The sequence below is a fragment of the Aythya fuligula genome, chromosome Z (assembly GCF_009819795.1).
Source record: "Aythya fuligula isolate bAytFul2 chromosome Z, bAytFul2.pri, whole genome shotgun sequence".
Taxonomy (NCBI): Eukaryota; Metazoa; Chordata; class Aves; order Anseriformes; family Anatidae; genus Aythya; species Aythya fuligula.
Genome location: NC_045593.1, coordinates 28,563,611 through 28,585,014, shown reverse-complemented (window position 1 = coordinate 28,585,014; position 21,404 = coordinate 28,563,611). Strand labels below are relative to the sequence as shown.

Here is a 21,404-nt window from a genome sequence, read left to right as displayed (position 1 = left end):
GGTGGCACAAACATATGTTGGGAACTTGGCTTACCTGATGCAGTGCTTCTCTCCACGCACTGTTTCTGAAGGTCCAGACTCCGCAGCTCCTCCGTGCTGGCATATTTCATGACGGAGTTGATGGATGTGAGGGTGCTGATCAGCTGTGAATTGAGAGAGCCAATCTGGGAGTGTGGCTCTCCAAAGGCTTCAGCCAATTCACTGTAATTTTCAGCAAGCAGCATCTGCTGCTCCTGCAGCAGCTTCTGCACGCGCTCAATATAGTGGTCCAAGCCTGTCCTCAGCTCTGGCGGAGGAAGAGGGCTCTCCAGGAGGCCGCTCACAGACTCACACACCGGTTCACCCCCAACACCGATGCTCCTGGTGCCAGCCGGCACAACCACAAGCGGCGGGGGTCCACAGGCAATGCTTCTCATTTTAAGCCCAACTAGGTAGTTCTCATTAATGTTTATCTGCCCAACGCCGCAGTCTTTGGTTTTGATCGCAGAGGGCTTTTCGAAGCCAGGGTGACTCGAATACAAGGTCCCCACTCCAACCGAGCGCGTTTTGGCAGACGCGTGTATGTCCTTCACCCGCCCATCCCCGACGGCCACAGTCCGTGTCTCCACACTCACCGTGTTGGTCTGCTTATCGTGGCTGCTAGGGACGGTGTTGGTGCCGCAGTCTGCCAGCACCAGTGCCTCCGTACTGGTGCACCGGCTCACCGTTTCCAAGGCAGTGCTGGTGTGCTGGCTGGCCGTAGACGGCATGGCCATGACCATAGCCTCTGCCCTGCTCACTGCCTCTGTGAGCGTCTCGCGGGACACGCACTCCTTCGGGGCATGGACGATCACATTCACCGAGCAGTCCCCACAGCCCACTGACCTCGTCTCTCTGACCTCCTGTGCTGTCCTGCAGAGACTCAGGTCACCCACCGACTCCTCTGTGTTGACGCCCGTCTCGCAGACGCTTGTCTCCATGCCCACCTGCTTGTCGTACAGCTCCACGCGCCTCCCCGTGCACTGGTCTCGCACCTCGGCTCTCTCCCTCACGAGCCAGCGGGTCATCAACACCTCGGGGCCCACCGCTGTGCTCCGTACCGCGGGCCGGCAGGAGGTGCCGATGCTGTTCATCTGCAGGTGGTTCCCCACAGATGAATCGGCAACGCTGACGTGGTCTCCCACCATTTGGTCTCTTGTTGGCACCACGGCTTCCACTGTTCTGCTGACGACAAGGGGCTGAGCCATCGTGGCTTTGTCTACTTTTTTCCTAGACCCAGCCGCCTGCAGCTCCTGTTTTAATTTGGTCATTTCCCTGTCATGGGTCGTTTCCTTTAACTGAACCTCCAGTCTATAAATCTTCTCCTTAAGGGCTTCGATGGTCTGCTGCTGAAGCTCTATTTCTTTCTCAACTTCTGTAGACAAGCCAAGCATGGCCTCTGTCACCCCAACCCCAGACTCTCTCATTTCTTTCTCTGTCCCCACAGCTACTTCTCTGCGTTGCCTTGAAGATCTGTTGTATATAACCACATCGTTGATGTTTTCATCACTGCCAACAGCAACAGATCGGCTCTCTTTTGTTAGGCTTTCTCTATTCGCCCGAAGGTTAGACGGAATCTCATAGTTGCTGTCCTGGATTTTTTTCTCCAGCGCCTGCATTTCAGCAGTCAGCTGCCTGAACTCCTCTATCCTCTGAGAGCTCTGCTCCCCGCTGTCCATCTCATCCTCACAGTCTATGTAAAGTTCTCCACCTCTTCGGCCCTGAGACAGGTGTTCCCACTGCTCTGCATTTCCCGCACTGTAAGATCGTTTTCTGAAACCGTATGTCTCGTTTTGACTGGGTTTCCTTTGGGTTTTGAGTTCTGCCATCATGTGCCTCTTCTCTTCCTGTAACACTGAAATTTTGACCTGCAGCACAGGAATGGTCTTGACTTGCTCCTCGAGCTCCTTGAGGCGCTTGAGAGCAACTGCCATTTGTTCCCTGATGTGCTGCAGATGCACTGGGCTCACATTGGTGACTGGGGTGGAAATTCCCGAACTCATGGGGCTGTGCCGGATGGAACTGCCCAAGGAGGAGCTGAAGCAGGCGCCGTAGTCTCCATTCCCCTGATACCCATTCTGGAGCTGCTGAGACAAATGACTGTACCCACCGGACCCCACAAAAGAGGGGAGGGAGCTCGTTGAGCCCATGCCCCCGAAGCTGGAAAGTCTGGGCCTGCGGACATCTCCTGGCGTGACCTGCATCATTCTCTCCTGCTCAAGTCGCCTCCGCGTTTCCATGAGGGTTTTTGTCACATGGAGGTTGTGCCGAGGAAGCTGTGGGGAGGGAGGAGGGAGCTGCTTACTCTCGGGGACGGTTAAGTAGGAGGGAGATGCTTCAAATGACACCAGTGGTCTCACAGTGACAGATGAGGATACTTGACTCCTTGCTGCCAAAAAAGACTGCTTGTTCTCATCACTGTTTGATGAAGAGAGAGACTCTGTGGAGGTCCAGCCACTGCAATGGCCACCAGAGTTCTTAGTACCCGTAGAGGCTGGTATTGCTTTCCTCTTCTTTTGGATGTTTAGTTTCTTAATCGTGTTCCCCTTTTGTATATCATCCACGTACTTGAGGAAATCCAGGTCTAGCTGATAACCATAAGGCGTTTCCACAAAATAGGGGTCTTTCCGTTCTTTTTCATCTCCTCCATTTATAGCAACTTCCTCTTTTTCTGGAAAAGAAGAAACACAATCAGCAAGTGGAAAAGAAACTATGTCTGAGCAAACTGGGTGCTGAAACACAAGCGCACAAGGGTGGGTGCTCACAGCACGCCCACCAGTGGCCGAAATGGCAGCTCAGAGCAGATTTACCCTCAACACTGAACCTCAGTTAACTTCCTAGGTGTTGATCAGCAGGTTTTCAAGTGTTGAGAAGTGTATACACATACACACACGCTGACAACTTCTGTTAACAAAGTGGTAGAGAAGTGGCACAGCTTATTAGCTCAGAGTGGTCCCTCCACAAATCCCCCTGGTTCTCCCATGTAACATCAGGTTTTCACACATGCTACGCTGTACTGCATGAATCATCTGGAGCCCAACTTGTCTGGAGGGTACATTCAAAAAGGCTACGGAACAGGAACTCCAACCCCCTCCTTATGCAACCGGTGCCATTAGGCTGATCCGCAGCTGTTTCATTGCTTGGAGAACTGCTGCCGCAAGAGCAGCAATACCTGTTCACTCTCTCCTGAGCTCAGGTTAATTCCAGCAGCATCTCTGCCCCCTTCACTTCCAGTCTACACCGAGCCCCCCCAGCAACAGGACAGGCAGCTGGACCCGTTTCCAGCAGGGTCTCAACTTCCACCACTGTAAGAGAAACCGGCATCTGTCTTGTGGTCAGGAAAACTCGCCCGCCCTCCGGACACAGGACTCGTCCATCCCCACAGAAATCTAAATACAACTTCACCAGGTCTGCCGGGCTTCTGCGGGCAGCATATTTATACACGGCGCTGCTACACAACCCGCTTCTCCTGTCCCACTTGAGAAAAAGAAAAACAAACGCTGGGAGTTAGGAGCGGTGCTGGAGGAATAATAAAAGCCAGCTTTCCGGTTACCTGAATTAGCTACACGCCTCTGCCCCCACGCTGCAAATTTTCCAGCCACACATGGCTAGGCCTCCGGTAAGGCTCCTCGCTGTCCCGGCTGCATGTGTCACCAACAAGCTCCCTGTCCACCACAGCCCTGCCTCCCGACTCACACATTCTTCACCCCATAAGGAAAAAAATAAAAATAAAATAGGAAATCCCGCATTAGCACAAAGACGGCCAGGCAGCTTTTAAAGGCTGTGCTCTCACCGCGGCGTCTGGTCCCAGCCCGAGCTTGATGGAAGAGCAGCAGCGCCTTTCCCAGCTCCACGCCGGCTTATCTCCGCGGGCAGGGAAGGGTTAAGGGCTTAAAGGCGCAGGACGCTGTGCCTGCGCTGCGCGCCCCCGCTGCTGCGCGCCCCCGCTGCTGAGTGCCGTGCACGGGACCCTGAGGCCACCGCCTGCGCCCCCGGCTCCGTCGCCGTGATTTTTCTGCGCGGCCACAGAGGCCCCACGCGTGTCCGATCCCCCCGGGCAGGGCAGGGCAGAGCAGGGTAGGGCGTGCTGCAGGCAGCTGTGTCCGACAGCGAATTTAGCTGTGGGTTTTGTTTTTAAATAGCTGGGTTTGGGAAGTCGCGTCCTCTTAAAGGAATACAAGCCTCCGGAGAGGAGAGAAGAGAGAGAAAAAAAAAAAAGGGGGGGGGGGGGGGGGGGGGGGGGGGAAGCCAACAACCTCTGCTCGCTGCAACTACAGGAAGTGACTTAATGTTGCGCTGAAAAGGTTTGGGAGGAAAAAAAAAAAACAGGCTCCTGTTTTTCCAGTTTCCTTGGCATGCTTAAGAAAAGCTTTGTCTACAGACAGTGTAACTTTTTTCATGGAGATCTCTTATGCTTTCGGCTAGCAGGGGACACCCCTGAGCAGGAGACGGAAGCAGGATGCTGCTCGGGGGAAGCCTACCTTCCCCAGTCGGGAATGGGATGGAGACTGGAGTCAGGCAGGCACTACGACAGCGACACAAGTGGGGCTGACCTGAACACATCGGTGTCTCCATCCTGCAAGCGGCAGCATGTGGATGGAGCCTCCAGCAGACACAAACAACCCACCCGGACCACATGTTTTTGCTGGACAGCTAGTCTCAGTATGCTGTGGTATTTACTTATAGATGCACCCAAAATAGCCATCTAAATACCGAAGTGGAAGCAAAAATACATGTATGCACACATACTCCAAGCACATAAGCACACATGGCCCCTTACAGCAGGACTGCTTCAATGTTGGGCAGGGAAAAAGACTCCAGAACTCCCACCGGCAGGAGGGAATGAGACAGAGCAATCTCCAAGTTGCCCTTCCTCCCTGGATTCAGTGGTCTGTTCCCATATTCTCATCCTGGCTCTGCCTCCACATTCTCCACTGACAAACAACTCTCCACAGCCCACAGCTCCTGGCCCTAGGCTAGTCACCCTTCCCTCTCCCCCGCACACTAAGCTTTGCCCCCACTCTCCCATTGCCTGTATTTTCCTGGGCTTTTTCTACCTTTCTCCTGCACTTTGAGCTTCTCATCCATTTTCTCCGTTCATGTCCACACACCTGTTCCACCAATTCTAACTCCAAATCTGGTTATACCCTCATCCTGGGCTTGGTGCTAGGCACATCACCCAGCCCATGTAAATTCAAGCTCCATCATACTAACTTTACCTGTTCTCTCTTTCTTCCCAGTCTCTTTCCTTTGCTTGTCTCAGTTCTTGTCTTCCTATCCAGCGACATCCCTGATTCTCCCATCACTACACCGGTGAAGTCAGGCAGCTCCTGTAAGCTGTCCCTGGGCACAATGCATAAGTGTTGGATGGGGGAGGGAGAAACAGGCTCTTTGGAAAGTCCCAGGACTTAAGAATTAATGCATCTATGGAAAAAATATTCATAAAACCTCTAAAAAGACATGCAAATTGCATGTTAAGTCATAAGAGCCGAACTGGAATCTCAGATCGTTTTTTTCCCCTTCATGGAATAGTGTTGAGATTGCTCAACAAAAAAAAATCAAAAATAAATAATCAAAAAGCCACAACGACACCAAATCCCTTGCTAAACCTCTCCACAACACCTGCAGGCAGTTAAGTGTCTTCACAATTAAATACATCCACTTTGTCCTCAGTTTAAGCTGGCAGCAGTAAGAGGACACAGTTCATATCTGCCACTCCAGAAGCACGAGGCTGTCTGTGGAGCTGAGTTTGCATATTACTTCTCCTTAAAACAACACAATGAACACTCCACCAACACAATCCCAGTATTATGAGTTGATCTTTGGAGACATTTCTCGGTACGTTGAGACAAACAAGGGTCGGGCATGCAATCTGACAACAACAACAACAACACACTGTGATGCAGCATGCAGGAGCCGCGCCAAGCCTTTGTGCATTTTGCTGTCTCAGAGAAAGGGCCAAAATGGGTGTGCCTGTTAAGCATGGGAACAAAGCAAAATGGTTGGCTGTTTTCAAGCAATAAAAGTGGTTTTGTTGCTTTTAAAGGAAAAATATATATATATATAATAAAAAGGAAAGGAGCAAACACCTGATAAGAGTGCAGACCTTTTTCCTTTCAGTCCTTAGGTCCTGGATGAACCACAGATCCTTTTACCCTCTGACCTTGTTAGGGGAGTACCAAGCGCTATACAAGCAAGTACCTCAGATGAATCTCAGAGAAGACTGTTTGTCTGTGCTCTTCAGGAGGAATGGCAAGCTTGTCTTATGCTTAGAGACCTCAGGTGAGCAAGAGATTCCTACCCCATTCCTCCCAAAAGACATAAAAGTAAAACAGCAAATGCCGGACAGGCCAAATGCTCTTGTTAGGCTTCTTGTCTCAGCCAGCTGATCAGAGGCACTGCTGTAATTAGAAGGACTGTTCCTCAGTCTCTGTAGTACCTCAGGCAAATTTTAATCACATCATTGCATTACACTGAAAAAGTACGTGAAGACACCACACACACTTTTGTCTGTGAAAATGTTGCAGACATTGCCATTTTCTTCTGAAATGTCTTTAATTGCAGTAAGACATTATGCTTTTAGGCAAGTACCTGTGAAGTAAGATACTTCACAAAGCACAGAGGCCTCATTGTGTTACTGTCGTTATTAATGCACTTCTCCAGAAGTATGCAAGAGTTAATTTTCCTCTCCCTACTGCATGATAATCATGGACAGGACACAAGCAACATTTTAAAAATGCACTCTCCTGTTCTCCTCTCCTGCACTGCTGGGACTGGCTCTGTCCAAACATTCCAGTCTTGCCAACTTCCATAAAGTTATATCCTATCCAATGCTCTACACAAGAGCATCAGTATATTAAAGTATTGAGTCAGCCCTACCCAAGTCCACACTAATCATGCCTGCTCCCAGACCAGGAGAACTGGAAAAAAACAGGACCTTTAGTTGATGTGCTTAAAGGCTTTTGGGGAGAGAGAAGAGTGGGGAATAAAAAATGAGGGCAGACACCGAGTTTTGGTTCTGCAGGCTAGGAAAGCTTTATTGTAAAGCCACCTTGGAAGATACAAAAAGAGCAAAGAGAAGCAACTGAAAATGTATTTCTGAAAAGGCTAAGGCGCCTTAAAAAATACAGACATCACATCTAAAGCCTTCTCTCCCCATCTAGTTATGATATCTGCTCTAAGGCATTTTTATCTTGGATCTGACTGCTATTAAAGAAGTCTACTCCATTGAAATAACATTATGAATAACAGTCTCCTTCCAGAGTTATGGCATAAGCCAATTCATAAAGAATGCTGCAGAAGAAAAAGAAAGAAGCAATAGCTGTTGTAAATGGAATAGATGCAATATTTTTATTTGCTGAGCTTCAGTTCTAAAGGTTATCTGGAGCAGGAAAAGAGATGGAAAAAAAAGAGTTCTGACCTTATGATTTTTTACTGCAAAAGAAGAGGAGTTGATGCTTTCCTCTCTCTCCCCCTCCCCCCCCCACCCAGCCTCCCAATACTACTTTTATTCATTTCTCTCTCTCGTCTTCAGCAGACATAGATGAGTATCAGTCCTGACTTCAGAAAAGAACCAAGACACATGAGGCTGAGCATTTGTTTAAAAAGAAACTGTAGAATTAACAAACATTCTTTCATTTTCCTTTTCAGGTGTTGGTGTTTCAATTAAAGTTTAAAACAAAAAACACACTCAGAGAATAGGCATTAGCCTTGCATAACAGGTTTCTTTTGTCATGAAATTAGTAGCTCTCCAATATTTCAACCTGGCTCTTTAGTATTTTCAAAGGTACATGTATGTGTATGTGTGGAGGGGGAACATACAATAAAGTATCAGTTTTATTATTATTATTCCAAGAACTGATGGGGTAAAACCTATAGAGATAGGAATTTGTTCCTATGGTTTCCCAAGGCACAGCAGGAGCATTAGGTGCTTTTTCCCTTTTCAGCTAAAACATACTGTGTTGCTGTGAAGCATGCCACAGATGTGGAGCACAGAGCACCTGAGGTGGCTGCAGGTGACCCAAAAGGACAGTCAAGCTGGGAAGCTGCTTGATGAGGGATGGCAGACCCTGACACCAACCCCACAGTTACAGGTGCGGAGGATTCTTCTCATACAGAGAAACTCCATTTACTGCACGCTTTACTAAAGATATAGATCTCCCTTGTAAAAGTGTTTTTTTTTCAAATTTATTCTTGAAGAAAAATGAGGAGCAGAAGAATGGTAAAACATCAGTTTTAAGTTTGCTTTCAATTTATGTGTCCCTACCAACTGTGTGTTGACTTTTAAGTCTGACATCTAAATACTCAGTACTTAGGATTGGGGTTTGTGATCAAAAACTTGGGGTAGCAACTTCCTGGGCAATAGAAAGAAAAACTCCCCCTGTACTCAGCTCTGGTGAGGCCGCACCTCGAGTACTGTGTTCAGTTTTGGGCCCCTCGCTACAAGAAGGACATCGAGGTGCTTGAGTGGGTACAGAGAAGGGCAACGAAGCTGGTGAGGGGCCTGGAGAACAAGTCCTACGAGGAGCGGCTGAGGGAGCTGGGCTTGTTCAGCCTGGAGAAGAGGAGGCTCAGGGGCGACCTTATCGCTCTCTATGGGTACCTCAAGGGAGGCTGTAGCGAGGTGGGGGTTGGTCTGTTCTCCCACGTGCCTGGTGACAGGACGAGGGGGAATGGGCTTAAGTTGAGCCAGGGGAGTTTTAGGTTAGATGTTAGGAAGAACTTCTTCACTGAAAGGGTTGTGAGGCACTGGAACAGGCTGCCCAGGGAAGTGGTGGAGTCACCATCCCTGGAGGTCTTCAAAAGACGTTTAGATGTAGAGCTTAGGGAAATGGTTTAGTGGGGACTGTTAGCGTTAGGTCAGAGGTTGGACTAGATGACCTTGAGGTCTCTTCCAACCTAGAAAATTCTGTGATTCTGTGAAATGCTGAGACTACAACACCGTCTAATAAAGACGCTTTTCTCTCCAGTTGTGTAGACTACAGCTCAGGTGTCCATAGTGGCAAGCCTCACAGAAGTGAACTGAGGACATCACCAATGACAATGAACATTAGCAGCAGCAGTGTTGAAGAAAGATGGTTCATACAGAAGTGTGCTGTGTTCTGTTTTCACTGCGAAAGCAAAGACTGGGGCACTGGGCTATGATGTCACTGTTACCACAGAACAGTGGTAAAAGAGCATGATTTAAGAAGTGAACTGCTGTCCTAATGCCATACTGTTCCTAGAAGAAGTGGGGCCATTATGGCAATAGAGCAAACGAACAAACAAAAACCACCAAAACCAAAAGAAATCACAATCACAATGCAAAATATGTTAAAATCATCTGAAGTCTTTCCATTTACTTGACTGAACTTTAGATCAACCCAGTGAGAAATGTTAGTTATTTAGCGTTATACTAAGATTATCATAATAAAAACATAATAAAATGTTGATTGCATAGTATGATAGTAAAAAAAATGAGCAGCTCTCACTTTGCTACCAGTGATCAGATGGATGCTCTAGCCTGGATGTTGCACTGCCACGGGCTCAAGATTCAATTCCCAAACCACAAACGATTTCTTAAGCTCATTGAGGAGGCTGGCTTTTCTTACTTTCTTCCCTTTGCTGCACATTTTCTATCTGTTGTGGACTACTGTTCATGGCTATGAAAAACAGGGTGTTTGGTATAACATAGAAAATACTCAGAACTCTCACCAGCCTCCTATGCAAAGGCTGTGAATATTGTGAATAGCCCTTTTGATGTTAGGGCAGGCCTTTCAAGGTCACATGACTTTTTAAAAAACATGGATATAAGTTTTCTTTCACATCGTAAAAAAGCGTTACCTACAGAGTATATATCTGGATAGCATACAACCATAACCAACAATTATTTCTGCAACCTGACAGCAAAAGCCACCTTTCAAAACAAACGTATCCCCCCCTCCATTTTTTTTTTTTATGTCCAAACCTTTTCCTTAGAGAATTCCTGAACTAAAAATTTGCAGGTCAAACAGAAGCTCATTTAAAATATAAAATACAGGATGTAAGTAATGCAAATCAATTAACCCTGAATAAAGGACTGAGCTTATCTGTGAAAAATCTATTCCTGACCAAAAACTAAAAAAAAATAGTGATTGACTGTAATGTGGCCCCTTATCCAAATTCACAAAATCTGCCTTATTTTCTTGACAACTCTCTTATTTGAGCTGTATAATAAGTCTCCTTTTCACCCACTGTCACTTTCTGGGAACAGCTCTAATTCTGGCAGCTCTGTGGCAAGGACATCTTGTACGCGTATCACCTCAAGGCTGCTCGCCACGAAAACTCAAAACTAAGAGACTAGTCTGTTTTTGCTCCCATCCCAGCTTCTGACTCACAGATCCCAGGGGAAATCAAGCTAAGGCTGGCAAGGAAGCAGGGCATGGGTGGGAAGGGGAAGGGATATAGCTGCTAGCGTCTTACACACTGCCCCACCAGAGCTGAGCAGAAACCGTGGCAGAGGCTGCTGTTGTCAACAGCATTAACACTTCTGGTTAGAAACTACCTTAAAACAGTGTCCACTAGGGTGAACTGCAGTGGCACAGGTTGGTCTGTGGGTACATGGTGGCTCTGAGGGTGACCAGCTGGTCCACCACACAGCAACAGGCAGCGGGCTGCATCCTTGGTTGTGCTGCACTGCTGCACTTCCCCAGTCCTCCTCCTCCAATGCTACCTCAGCCCACCTGCTGTGGGAAGAAACAGCTTGCCTTACACTGAAAGCAAACTACTGACAGGGATTTAGATGGCTCAGCCACAAAAAAAAAGCTCTCCCCATAAGGACACTCATTTCCTCACAGGAAAGTTAGCAGGCCTCTTGAGTGTCCCTGATAAGAATGATGAGATGAGTTAACAGTCATCCTTTCCTTCTTGGCTTGAGACTAGGTGCATCTCGATCCCATTTACTTGGTTTTGAAAACCAGATGCTTTCAAGGCAAATCCAAATCAGTACGAATCTGTGCTTTCCAAGTGTCTGATTTTGTGTACATATTTTTCATCTTGCACTATTTGTCTATTTGAGAACAGCCCTTCATCTTTCCCAAAAGCACTGATTTCATTCACTCTCTACTATGTGCACAGTTACTGGCTCTGGGCACATTTGTGACAAATGAAAAATGTTCATTTAAAAGATGCTTTCCAAATCAGACTCACTAGCAAAATGATGTAAGTTAAGGCAAACAGTAAATACCATTCACATGCTCCCTACAGCCTAGTAGAAAGTCTTACAATGTGTCTGCTGACCACAGTAGGAGAGCACTCAGTGTCAGACCACAATAACCCTCCTTTCTGACAAAACATCCCAGTAAATCCAGGATAACTGACTGGTTCACCTGGTGGTGCAGAGGAATACAAGGTGAATAGCATGCTGTCCTTTGCTGCACAGGTGAAACGCTGAAGATCCCCTACATCCCTTGCCAATTCTTGACAATGTGGCATCATTACCTGCCCCACTTTTCTGACAGTACCACCCCATGTTACTTTATACCACTTCCTTGTCACAAGTAAAATCACTCTGGAAGAAAGGATGACAAAGACTGAGGCATGCATACAGCAACGTTGGGTGCTAGACAGACCTGTGTCTATGCCTGGAGACATCTCTTAGCGCAATGCTGCATCAGTGTTACGTGCTGCAGCTCAAGCAAAGGCTGTACTAGCTATGAGTACTGAATCACAGAACTAAAATATTTAAATTTATAATGTCATTGCCTTTCTGTGCCTATAGATCTCTGAAAGGTGAGGAGCAGAGAACAGATAGATAGGGCTATTGTAACAGGAGTAACCATCAGGAAAGAACCTGGACTCTTCAGATATAAGCCTGCCATGGTATCTTAAAACTGATTGATAGTTTCAGCTTGATCTTCCATCTGTACAAAGGGTGGGGGGGAAAAAAAATCGTCTTCTGTAAGAATGATTCTACAAACATTTGTATTTAGGAGTCCTGGAAGGATTTTATTTTGTCACATGCTTCACCACCATGATGAAAATACTTTATGCTGCATAATCAGAATGATATTTCAAATACCGGGAATTGTTCCCTCCTACCCCCTTTTATATTAATCTAGTACTGATTCCTTGCATGAGATAAGACATATGCTGCTTTTTGAACTTCAAAAGCATGAGTAATTTGAATATTCCAAGACCACTACGAGTTTTTTCTCCACACATAAAATAGTTCAGACCAATGAACTGGTTTTGTTCAAAAAGTTAAAAAAGTGATAATTGGGGAAAAAGAGGAAAAATCAGTATTAGAAGTGATTCTTACGCACATTTTAAGTAGTTAAAAGCACCAACTTAGAGTTGAAAGTCTATGAGAGATAATGAAAACAAGCAACTTTAAGGGTAACAGCTACCTTTCTTCCACTTTAAATAAGCACAGCACTCCATCCACTTGAATGCACAGAATGCAGATCTCCAACTAGAAAATCTGCATTTGTTGAAGAAAGGCTCTTTCCTACACACCAGCAAAAACCAAGGGGCTGGCAGAGGTGTATCAAACCAGACCTAAGTGCAGTCTCCCTTCAGACAGCAGCCTGGCAGAATGTGCCTGGGAGAGAACTGAGCAAACACAGCAGTTAGAAATGAAAAATAAAGAGCATCCGAAGAGAAAGATATGCATTGCTTAATATACTAAAACAACAGCCAGGGCTGGGTTTCAGTTGTACAACCCATATGTGCCCCCTCTCTCCTCCCTCCCCCCCGACTTTTTCCCCAGTTACCCACAGTGTGTGCAGAGTTGGGAGCCGGTCTCTCACACCTCACCTCTCCTCCTCTGTGTGAGGGTCCCGCTTACCGATATTCTTAGAAGCAATTGTTAAATGTTGCAGTGTTTAGTTTTTCAGGAAATTAAGTCTGAAGCACACTTTCCTTTGCCTTAAAGGGAATGCGTACTCCTGACACATCAGCAGGCAGGGAGCCCAGAGGTTGCTACAGAGAATTTATTTATACTCATTTGGAATTTCCTGACAAAATCCTAGCCCGCCTGCCAGCCCAGCAGCCAGCACAGCTCAGCGCCAGTGTTTTCCTTCACGTCATTTCAGATGGTGCTCAGTGCCTCAGGCTGGTGCTGCTCCTCTCAGGGGTTAAATGCATGAAATGGTCAGAAGGACAAATGGAACCATACCAAACTGTACACTGGGAAAAGAAGGAGAGGAGAGGAGAGGAGAGGAGAGGAGAGGAGAGGAGAGGAGAGGAGAGGAGAGGAGAGGAGAGGAGAGGAGAGGAGAGGAGAGGAGAGGAGAGGAGAGGAGAGGAGAGGAGAGGAGAGGAGAGGAGAGGAGAGGAGAGGAGAGGAGAGGAGAGGAGAGGAGAGGAGAGGAGAGGAGAGGAGAGGGAAAAAGATATTTTCCTCTAATGAAGACAGATTTAATCCCAAAAAGGGAATTAAAAGTTCAGGTGACTTCTCTCCTACCCACTCTCTCTCCCTAAGCCCTTCACCCCTTGTCCCCCTTGTTCCTCACACCCACGTGTGCACAGGGAGCACAGAAAGGTTCATTGATATAATTTGGCTAGAACAATTACATCTGTTGTAACTAGCGCTGCCTGCAAATCTGCCTGTTACATTCAATCTGTTTTTGTTTACTCCTCTCAAATGCAATTTATAACTTGAGGGATAAAAATAAAAACTTGATAAAGTTGCACAAACAATCTTCTCTTCTCTGAAACATGGTCAAAGTACATGAGATCTTTTATGCTAGTACAAGCATTTTTGAAATAATGCACAAATATTTGACTTTTCCATATGCAATGTTCTTGTTTCCATGAACATGAAGTGTAACTCAAGGAAAGAGAACTAGAACTCCAGATGCAAAAAATAAATAATAATAATAATAATAAAAACTTCTCAGCATCATACAAAGACTCTCAAGGGCCTCAGCTCAATCTCCCTGCACCTCTGCTTACAGTAACAGTTGCTGTACTATAGCCAAACAAGGACTGCAAAAGTAAACAGGCAATTGGAGAGATTAATTTAACAACTATAACAGCCCTAAGACTCTATGGGGCTAAAGGAAATGAGGTGTTACTCCACCTTCCATCCAGATTCCCAAGAACAATAAAAAATAAATGAATAAATGAAATAGTGGCATGAATTGCTGAAATAATTTCCAAAATCACAGCCAACTGAGAGAGCTTTGCTTGACTGAGAGAGAAGTGGGATCTTGCACTGAAGTGACAGGAGATGTCCAAGTCCTTCACAGTACCTTCAGCTAAAATGTCACAGACTTCCAACAAAAATGTTTCCTGAACACTGCTAGCCATGGAAATTTTCAGAGACATGTCTAGTGGTTTCAGTGGTATTTAATATGAAGCAAAGTAGTATTTAATACTGTCAGACATTAACTTTTGGACACTGCAGAATCACAGAATGGTTTGGGTTGGAAGAGACCTTAAAGACCATATAGGTCCAGCCCCTGCTGCCACGGGCAGGGACACCTCACACTGGAGCAGGTTGCTCAAAGCCCCATCCAGCCTGTCCTTAAACACCTCCAGGGATGGGGCACCTTGTCCTATTCCTACACTCCCTGACAAAGAGTTCCTAAAGGCCCCCTGTAGGTACTGAAAGGCCACTGTAAGGTCTTCCTGGAGCCTTCTTTTCTCCAGGCTGAACAGCTCCAGCTACCTCGGCCTGTCTTCACAGAGAGGTGCTCCAGCCCCTTGATCATCCTTACGGCCTTCTTCTAGACTCACTCCAACAGGTCCATGTCATTCTTGTACCGGGTGCTCCCCAGCTGAATGCAGTGCCCCAAGTGTGGTCTCGTGAGAACTGGGCCCTCCTTTCTAGCTGATTTTATGTTCACTTCCTTGAATTGTAAGACATTCATGCATGTACTATAACATAAGAGCTCCAAAGGACAGTCACTCCAAAGAGGGGCTCTAGATTTGACCATCTTGTTACACCTATGGATCAAAGAGGTGCTGAATTTTAAGTGAACTTGATTTAGTTTAATTGCTGCTCCAACTACCCCATCCATAGAAAAAGCAGCTCTGCATAAACAATTCCTTGGGAACATTTTCCAGCCATGCTTTGAAATTTCTTGTACAGAACAGAAAAATTCTAGGGTAGCTGAAACTCAACCCATGCTTTCTGTTGAGAGAAACAAAAGCACCTCACAGCAAGTAACAGTGGTGCAGGGCAGACGTCAGCATTACTGGCGGCCTCCTTAGTTTGATCAGTAGGTTCTTCACACTGGCACGGGAAGAACAGGAAAATACATATCTAGTTTTCTGCTGGGAAATAAACATGACATCCAGGATAAAACTATGAGAATACAATGTACAGCTAAAATATTTCTCTTAGGGTGTTGCTGAAACAGGGTAGAAGAAAAAATAAAAACATTTCATGATTTCATTTTTCTTGAGGAGAGGAGAGGAGAGGAGAGGAGAGGAGAGGAGAGGAGAGGAGAGGAGAGGAGAGGAGAGGAGAGGAGAGGAGAGGAGAGGAGAGGAGAGGAGAGGAGAGGAGAGGAGAGGAGAGGAGAGGAGAGGAGAGGAGAGGAGAGGAGAGGAGAGGAGAGGAGAGGAGAGGAGAGGAGAGGAGAGGAGAGGAGAGGAGAGGAGAGGAGAGGAGAGGAGAGGAGAGGAGAGGAGAGGAGAGGAGAGGAAAAAAAAAGAAAAGAAAAAAGAAAGGAATGAAAGAAAGGAATGAAGGACAGAGAGAAAGAGAGAGAGAAAGAGAGAATGAGAGAAAGAGAGAGAGAGAGAAAGAGAGAGAGAAAAAAGAGATGCCCTGTTTGTGAAGAACAAATTTTAGCAGCTATCTCTCCATGTGCACCATGTGTTTATTGTTACTTTGTGGTTTCAAGGGCTTGACATCTGAAAGAGCCCTGCATCAAGTCGTGCACCATCAGAGGACTCTCCTCTAAGCTCAGGCTGAGAAAGACCTGCCATAAATGCAAGCAAGAACCCAGAACGTGTATCAGCATTTTGTCCCTAGTCCAGCAAGTCAAACATGGAGGCACATGTCTGGGTTGGCCCCAATAAGCCTGAAGGCAAAAGAGCACACGCATATTTATTCTCTTGGCCTTTGAGACCATTATGGTGCCAAATAAACTCATTCAGCTACTGTTTACAGAAGAAACAAAACTGAGGTCAGCTCCCCAGTGACCAAAAAACCTGACGTGGTCTGCAGCAGAACAAATGCAAGATTTGGTGTACGGGCAGCCATCCAACTGGTAAATTCTTATCTAAAAAGCAGGTTATTTCACACCTTGTTTGAAAACAAAAGGCAGAGAAGGCATAATGGATCTGGGAAAGACAAAGGACATGGAAGAAATGGAGTCCTTGAAACATTTGCCTTCAAGAGGCCACTTCCTCAGCACTGAAGTAGCTCTGCATGGAAGGAATGAAGTAAACTGCCCTAACACAATGGCTGGGGCTAAGGGCAGGGATGGTGCCCAGAGCTTAGCTAGCTTGGCTCCATACAGCCAGGTTTATGTTCATACCCCAAAACCACAGCTTTTGCATTTTGTGGAGGGATATATATTTTTGTTTGTTTCTATTTGTTTAATTGTTGTTGTTGGTTTTTTGTTTGGTTGGTTTTGGTTGATTGGTTGGTTTTGGCAGACTTTCTCAGCTAGTCTCTGTCGAACAGTTCAAAGCTAATTGGCTATGGCCAGAAGTCAGACCCAAGACCCATCTGTCCTACTCACCTTCTCCTCCCTTGCAGATGCAACTGGAAGGGCATATGAATAAAACAGACATACAGCAATATTTCTTGTCTCAGTTTACAGAAACCCACAACTTGGAGACTTCCTGAGTTGTGGGGGCTAAAATGAGACCTGCTTCCAGCATCAAATGTGTTTTTGCAGGATGGCTAGAGGTATTCAATAACTGGATTCAAAATGCCAGACTGCAGTTGATGTATCAGTATTACAAGGAGATCTACTGGTCAAGTGCATGGAGATAAAGCTATGGATGATTAATCTGACCTAGTGACTACTCATTGCTCAAAACCTCAAAGAAAGGCTATGGAGGCTACAAAGTTCCCTCAGTAGTTAGCATCTAACCAGAGAGAGGATGCAACTGAAACATTTACTTCACATAATCATTAAGTGTCCACCTGGTTTAACATAACTAAGAAAGAATTTCAGTGACTTGATTTTTCACAGATCACAATGCAAGTCCAGTGACCTCTAGTCATGTCCTAATATGACTGACTGGAAAAGTTTATGCGAAATAATTTTTTTTTTCTTTGATACAGATATGATTACACATACTTTCTTGTTGTTATTCAGGTTAGAACTGAGTGAGCTAGCAACTCGGCTTGCAAATCCCAGCAGGGCTGTACACATCAGTTTTGCTTTCCCATTTTGCAGAGATGAAAGTGAATGACACATTGAACATGAACACAAGAGAAAATAAAAATTCATGGATATAAAAGAAAGAAATGCATTCTCAAATCCTGAAATACGTATACGGGCCTCTCATGCCCCAAAGATGCAAAGTGAACCTCTGCCTGTTGGGAACTCAAATGCAGGTGTCAGCCTAGCTGTTGTCTCCAGGTGCATTGTGAAAACAGCAGACTGAGTCATTCGGGGTCAGGTGTCCAATTCTGTCAGCATGGAAAGTGTCCCAGTCCTACAGTGTCACCCCCAGCTTCCTCAGCTGAGCAGAGGCAGGAGTGGGGAAAGGAATTCACAGCTTTTCCAGAGAGATGACACAAGCTGGTTTTGGGGATCTCTTTGCTTCCTTCCTTCTTGGATCAATACTCCACAATAAAACACCATGGGTTTACAGTAACAATTGTTAATCCAGAAATACTGCACTCCCACCCACAATAACATACTGACTATACAAAAGGCTGGGGCAGGGAAAAGAGCCACGCAAAATGTGGGGGATAAAAAGCATGTGCCACAACATAAATAATGAGGACCCATGGACAAGACTACATGTCTGCTATTAACATACCATGTAAACTGACGAACAGTGGGCTCCACTGCTCCTGGTGTCCTGCTCTACAGGGATCTGAGGCGGTCAGGCTGAGCCACACACTTGCCACTGGAGTCTTGGTATCTTTACAACTTTGCAAAGGGAGAGTAATTTTCCCAGAATTGTTAACTGTGTTTTCCACAGCACTCAAGGCAGGTTGAGAGTGAAGGCTCTGATCTTTAAGGGCAGTCCATACCTGTGGGGGTTGGTGGTAATCAGGGATCAGAAAGGAAAGGAGGAGCATCCTAGATGGCAGACACCCTTGTCTGAGAGCAAAGGAAGTGAAAAGGACTGTAAATAATGATGGCAAGAGAGAATGGGGAAAGTTTAAAGTGCAATGCAGTGGATGCACAGCTTCATAAGCACAATCAAGTATTAGTAAGCTTAAAAGCTGTGTAACAGCCATCTGTCTCCATGAAGCGAAACAGAAGACAGAAGCAGAAATGAGTGATTCTAATTTACACTTTAAACAGAAAAACATACCCATCTAAAGTTAAGAATCACAATTTCTTCTTTGGGAAGAATGGAAAGGAAAGGGAGAAAAGGCTTAGCCAAGGACTTCTTGAAGTAAAAAGAATAATATTTAAAAATCCTCATAATCCCTTAAAATGACTTCTCTCATCTAGCCTTTGGGCTTTTATCACATGCAAATGTCAGTCTACTTTTCTAACCACAACCATGCATGTTATTGTACTTGTACTGCCTTTTTTTTTTTTTTTTTTTTTTTTTTTTTTTTAAGCTGCACATTTTCGATTTGTCAAGTAGCATACATGAGACCTTAAAATTTGGCCTGTTTCCTAGGATTAGACCTGAAATTCCAGTAACAATAGTGAAGTTGCACAAGCGCACTTTGCTTTTATTATTAAATCTTCTGCAACACATACAGTGCTGCTCCAGGCAGAGGGATTGGTTTTGTGTAGAGATGGCAGGAAAGGGGCTAGGAGTACATCAACAAACATGTCCCTCAGCAAAAAATGACTGCTCTAGACCAGCAATGTCTGGTTTACATAGGGAGAACAATCTGTTCCCAATTATCAGTTAATTTGATCCTCACCCTAATCTGACCAAACCTTCAAACCAAGCTATTAGAAACAGTATCCACACCCTCCCTCTCTCTTGTCCTCCAGAGCAGTCCTTTCAAATAAGCACTGAAGGGCAATAAGGGAGCATCACAGACAGGACCCATATGTTGAAGGAAAGTGAAAATATTGTCATGTAGAAAAAAATATCTAGGAATGCATAAATGAAAATCCAGAAGACTTAATTACATAAAACATGTATTACAATATGAGATAACTAGGGAGGAGAAGTCAAGCAAGAAAAGGGAAGGGCTGTGAGGGGGCAAGGGTCACATTACAGCTTCTACAAGGAAGTAGGGAAGGAGTTGAGTGGAGAAGGATGGACTGAGAGGATAAAGGAGGACAATGGGATCACACACAGCTTCCTCTGCACATCTGAGCACTTGGTTCTGTTTTCAATGTCTGTGTGAAGAATCAGGTGAAGAAAAAACCTCAGCATATGCCATGAAGAATTTTTAAAAAGATAGAGACATGGGAGGTGGAGAGCCCTCTTTGTGTGCATGGTGGATCTGCGAAACCTCATGTGCTGTAAGGTGCATCTGACAGTGGAAGTCAACCACTGGATTCAATCAATAAGGTAAGTGCAATTTCCGGATGAAATCAGAGGGAACTGAAGGAAGAAAGGGGAGGAGGGCACACTTCGTTGTGTCAGCTCAGAGCTGGTCACCTGGGGACACCCTGGCAGGAATCTGCACGCTGCCAACAGGGGGAATCGTGTTTCCAGAGGAAGGAAATGGAGATGGAGCAGGATGCCAACGTGGGCAGCCTGAGCACTCCCTCAGCCCTTAGGCCTGCTGTGAAAACATGATACAGGAAGGGCTGCCTTTCTGTCATTTCCAACCCAAAGCCTAACAAATGGCACAAAAAGGGGGACGAGCAAGCTAGCCACTGTGAAAAGCTTCCCAAGGACTTTTCCTCCAGCAGAAACTCTTTTGCAAGGAACATGTCTAAACACAGGCATTCACCAACAGAAGACAACCAGCTGTAATTGAGCTATTCCCATCCAAGCCATTTCCCTGGAGGACTGTACGCTTTTAAAGGCTACAAAATCCCCTCCCTTCCCCAGGGACACCAGGTACTCTTAAGTTTCATACACATTGTTTCCAAAGTGCATTCTGCAGGAGAATCTGGGATGGAAGTGGGAAATACCACAGAACAGTTTTGAAGACAAGATGTACTCTTGTAGGTAAAATGGCCGTAGGGTGATTTGCTGAGTTGTACACTTTTATGTACCTTGAGAACTGAGGGGAGGGAAGGATGAGGATGGATAATTTTTCAAAGCTAGAAAGTTTGTTCTTGTGTTTTTCTTGTGACGCAAGCCTACACCAATACTGGTGCTTGGCCCTCAGCCAAGCCCCACAGGCTACTTCTCTGCATGCCCACCTCCCACCAGACAGCCATTAGATCAGTGCAAAGTAGTGACCTTCATTGCAAGACCTGAGGGCTTTTATTGCTGAATGTCTGGAGTTGGAAGGGACCTCCGGAGGTCACCTAGTCCAACCCCCCTGCTCAAGCAGGGTCACCTGAAGCAGGTGGCAACTGTTAATCTCCACCAACTCAGTGAGATTACAGGGTACTACAAACAGCAAGGCAGACCTGTTTAGACCCTTGAGCAATGGCTTTAAAATGAAAGATCAGCACCCCTTTTTGCCTCTAGGGGTGCAGAGAGCACTCGTTTCCACAGGCGGCAGAAGCAGGCCACATGAGAAGGTCCATGTACAGCTGATGCAAGTACATCTCAGCAGCTCAGGCATTAGGAAAGTGTGCACTGCTCCATGAGCAAGCCTGCATCAGAGATGAATGAAAAAAGTCTTCTGTCTAGGTGAGATGCCAGAAGCTCCTAGGAAGCTGCAGCAGATAATCCCGAACAAGACAGACATGACTGCAAGAACTGCAGTTATCTCTGCACACAAGACAGACCTATTAAATCTCTTCTGTTTCTCATCATGCTTCGTCCTTCTGCAAGGCATCACCATCTTCACTTGGCTTTCTGTCTTGGGCCATCTGCTTGCCACCGCATCAAATTGCCATTTCTAAGAACTGGACTATCCAGAGGGCACCTTAGCAAGGCTGCTACACCCTCAGCTCCTAACCACACTGTTTTACTCTATCCTTTCAGAGTTCTTCCTGCTCTTGTCCCTTCTGTCAGACTCCAAGATCAGGCCTGAAGGGCATTCTTCAAGCAACAAGTCCCATGGAAAAGAAGGTATATGATCCCTGCTCCTCTAGGGTCTGATAAAAGCCACTAGGTTGGACAAATGCAAGTCAGTGTTATTTTCAACCATTCTGTTGTGGCAGCATTGCAACCTTGGATTACAGGTATCAACTAGCAGCTGCAGAAGAAACAATTATTAATTCAAGTAGAAA

At 45.9% G+C, this 21,404-nt stretch overlaps 1 protein-coding gene across 6 annotated transcripts in view; it reads right to left on the bottom strand.

Annotated features, from left to right (window-relative positions):
• Positions 1-21,404, bottom strand: part of KANK1 (KN motif and ankyrin repeat domains 1) — a 127,301-nt gene that overhangs the window by 24,366 nt on the left and 81,531 nt on the right. For 3 of the 6 annotated variants that reach the window (XM_032205876.1, XM_032205875.1, XM_032205877.1), the window contains exon 4: positions 35-2,689. In XM_032205876.1, coding sequence (XP_032061767.1) covers positions 35-2,689 — 2,655 coding nt within the window. Of the gene's footprint in view, positions 1-34; positions 2,690-3,571; positions 3,627-3,811; positions 3,870-5,237; positions 5,257-21,404 lie in introns of those variants that run through there. The other 3 variants (XM_032205880.1, XM_032205878.1, XM_032205879.1) reach the window with 3 other exon arrangements.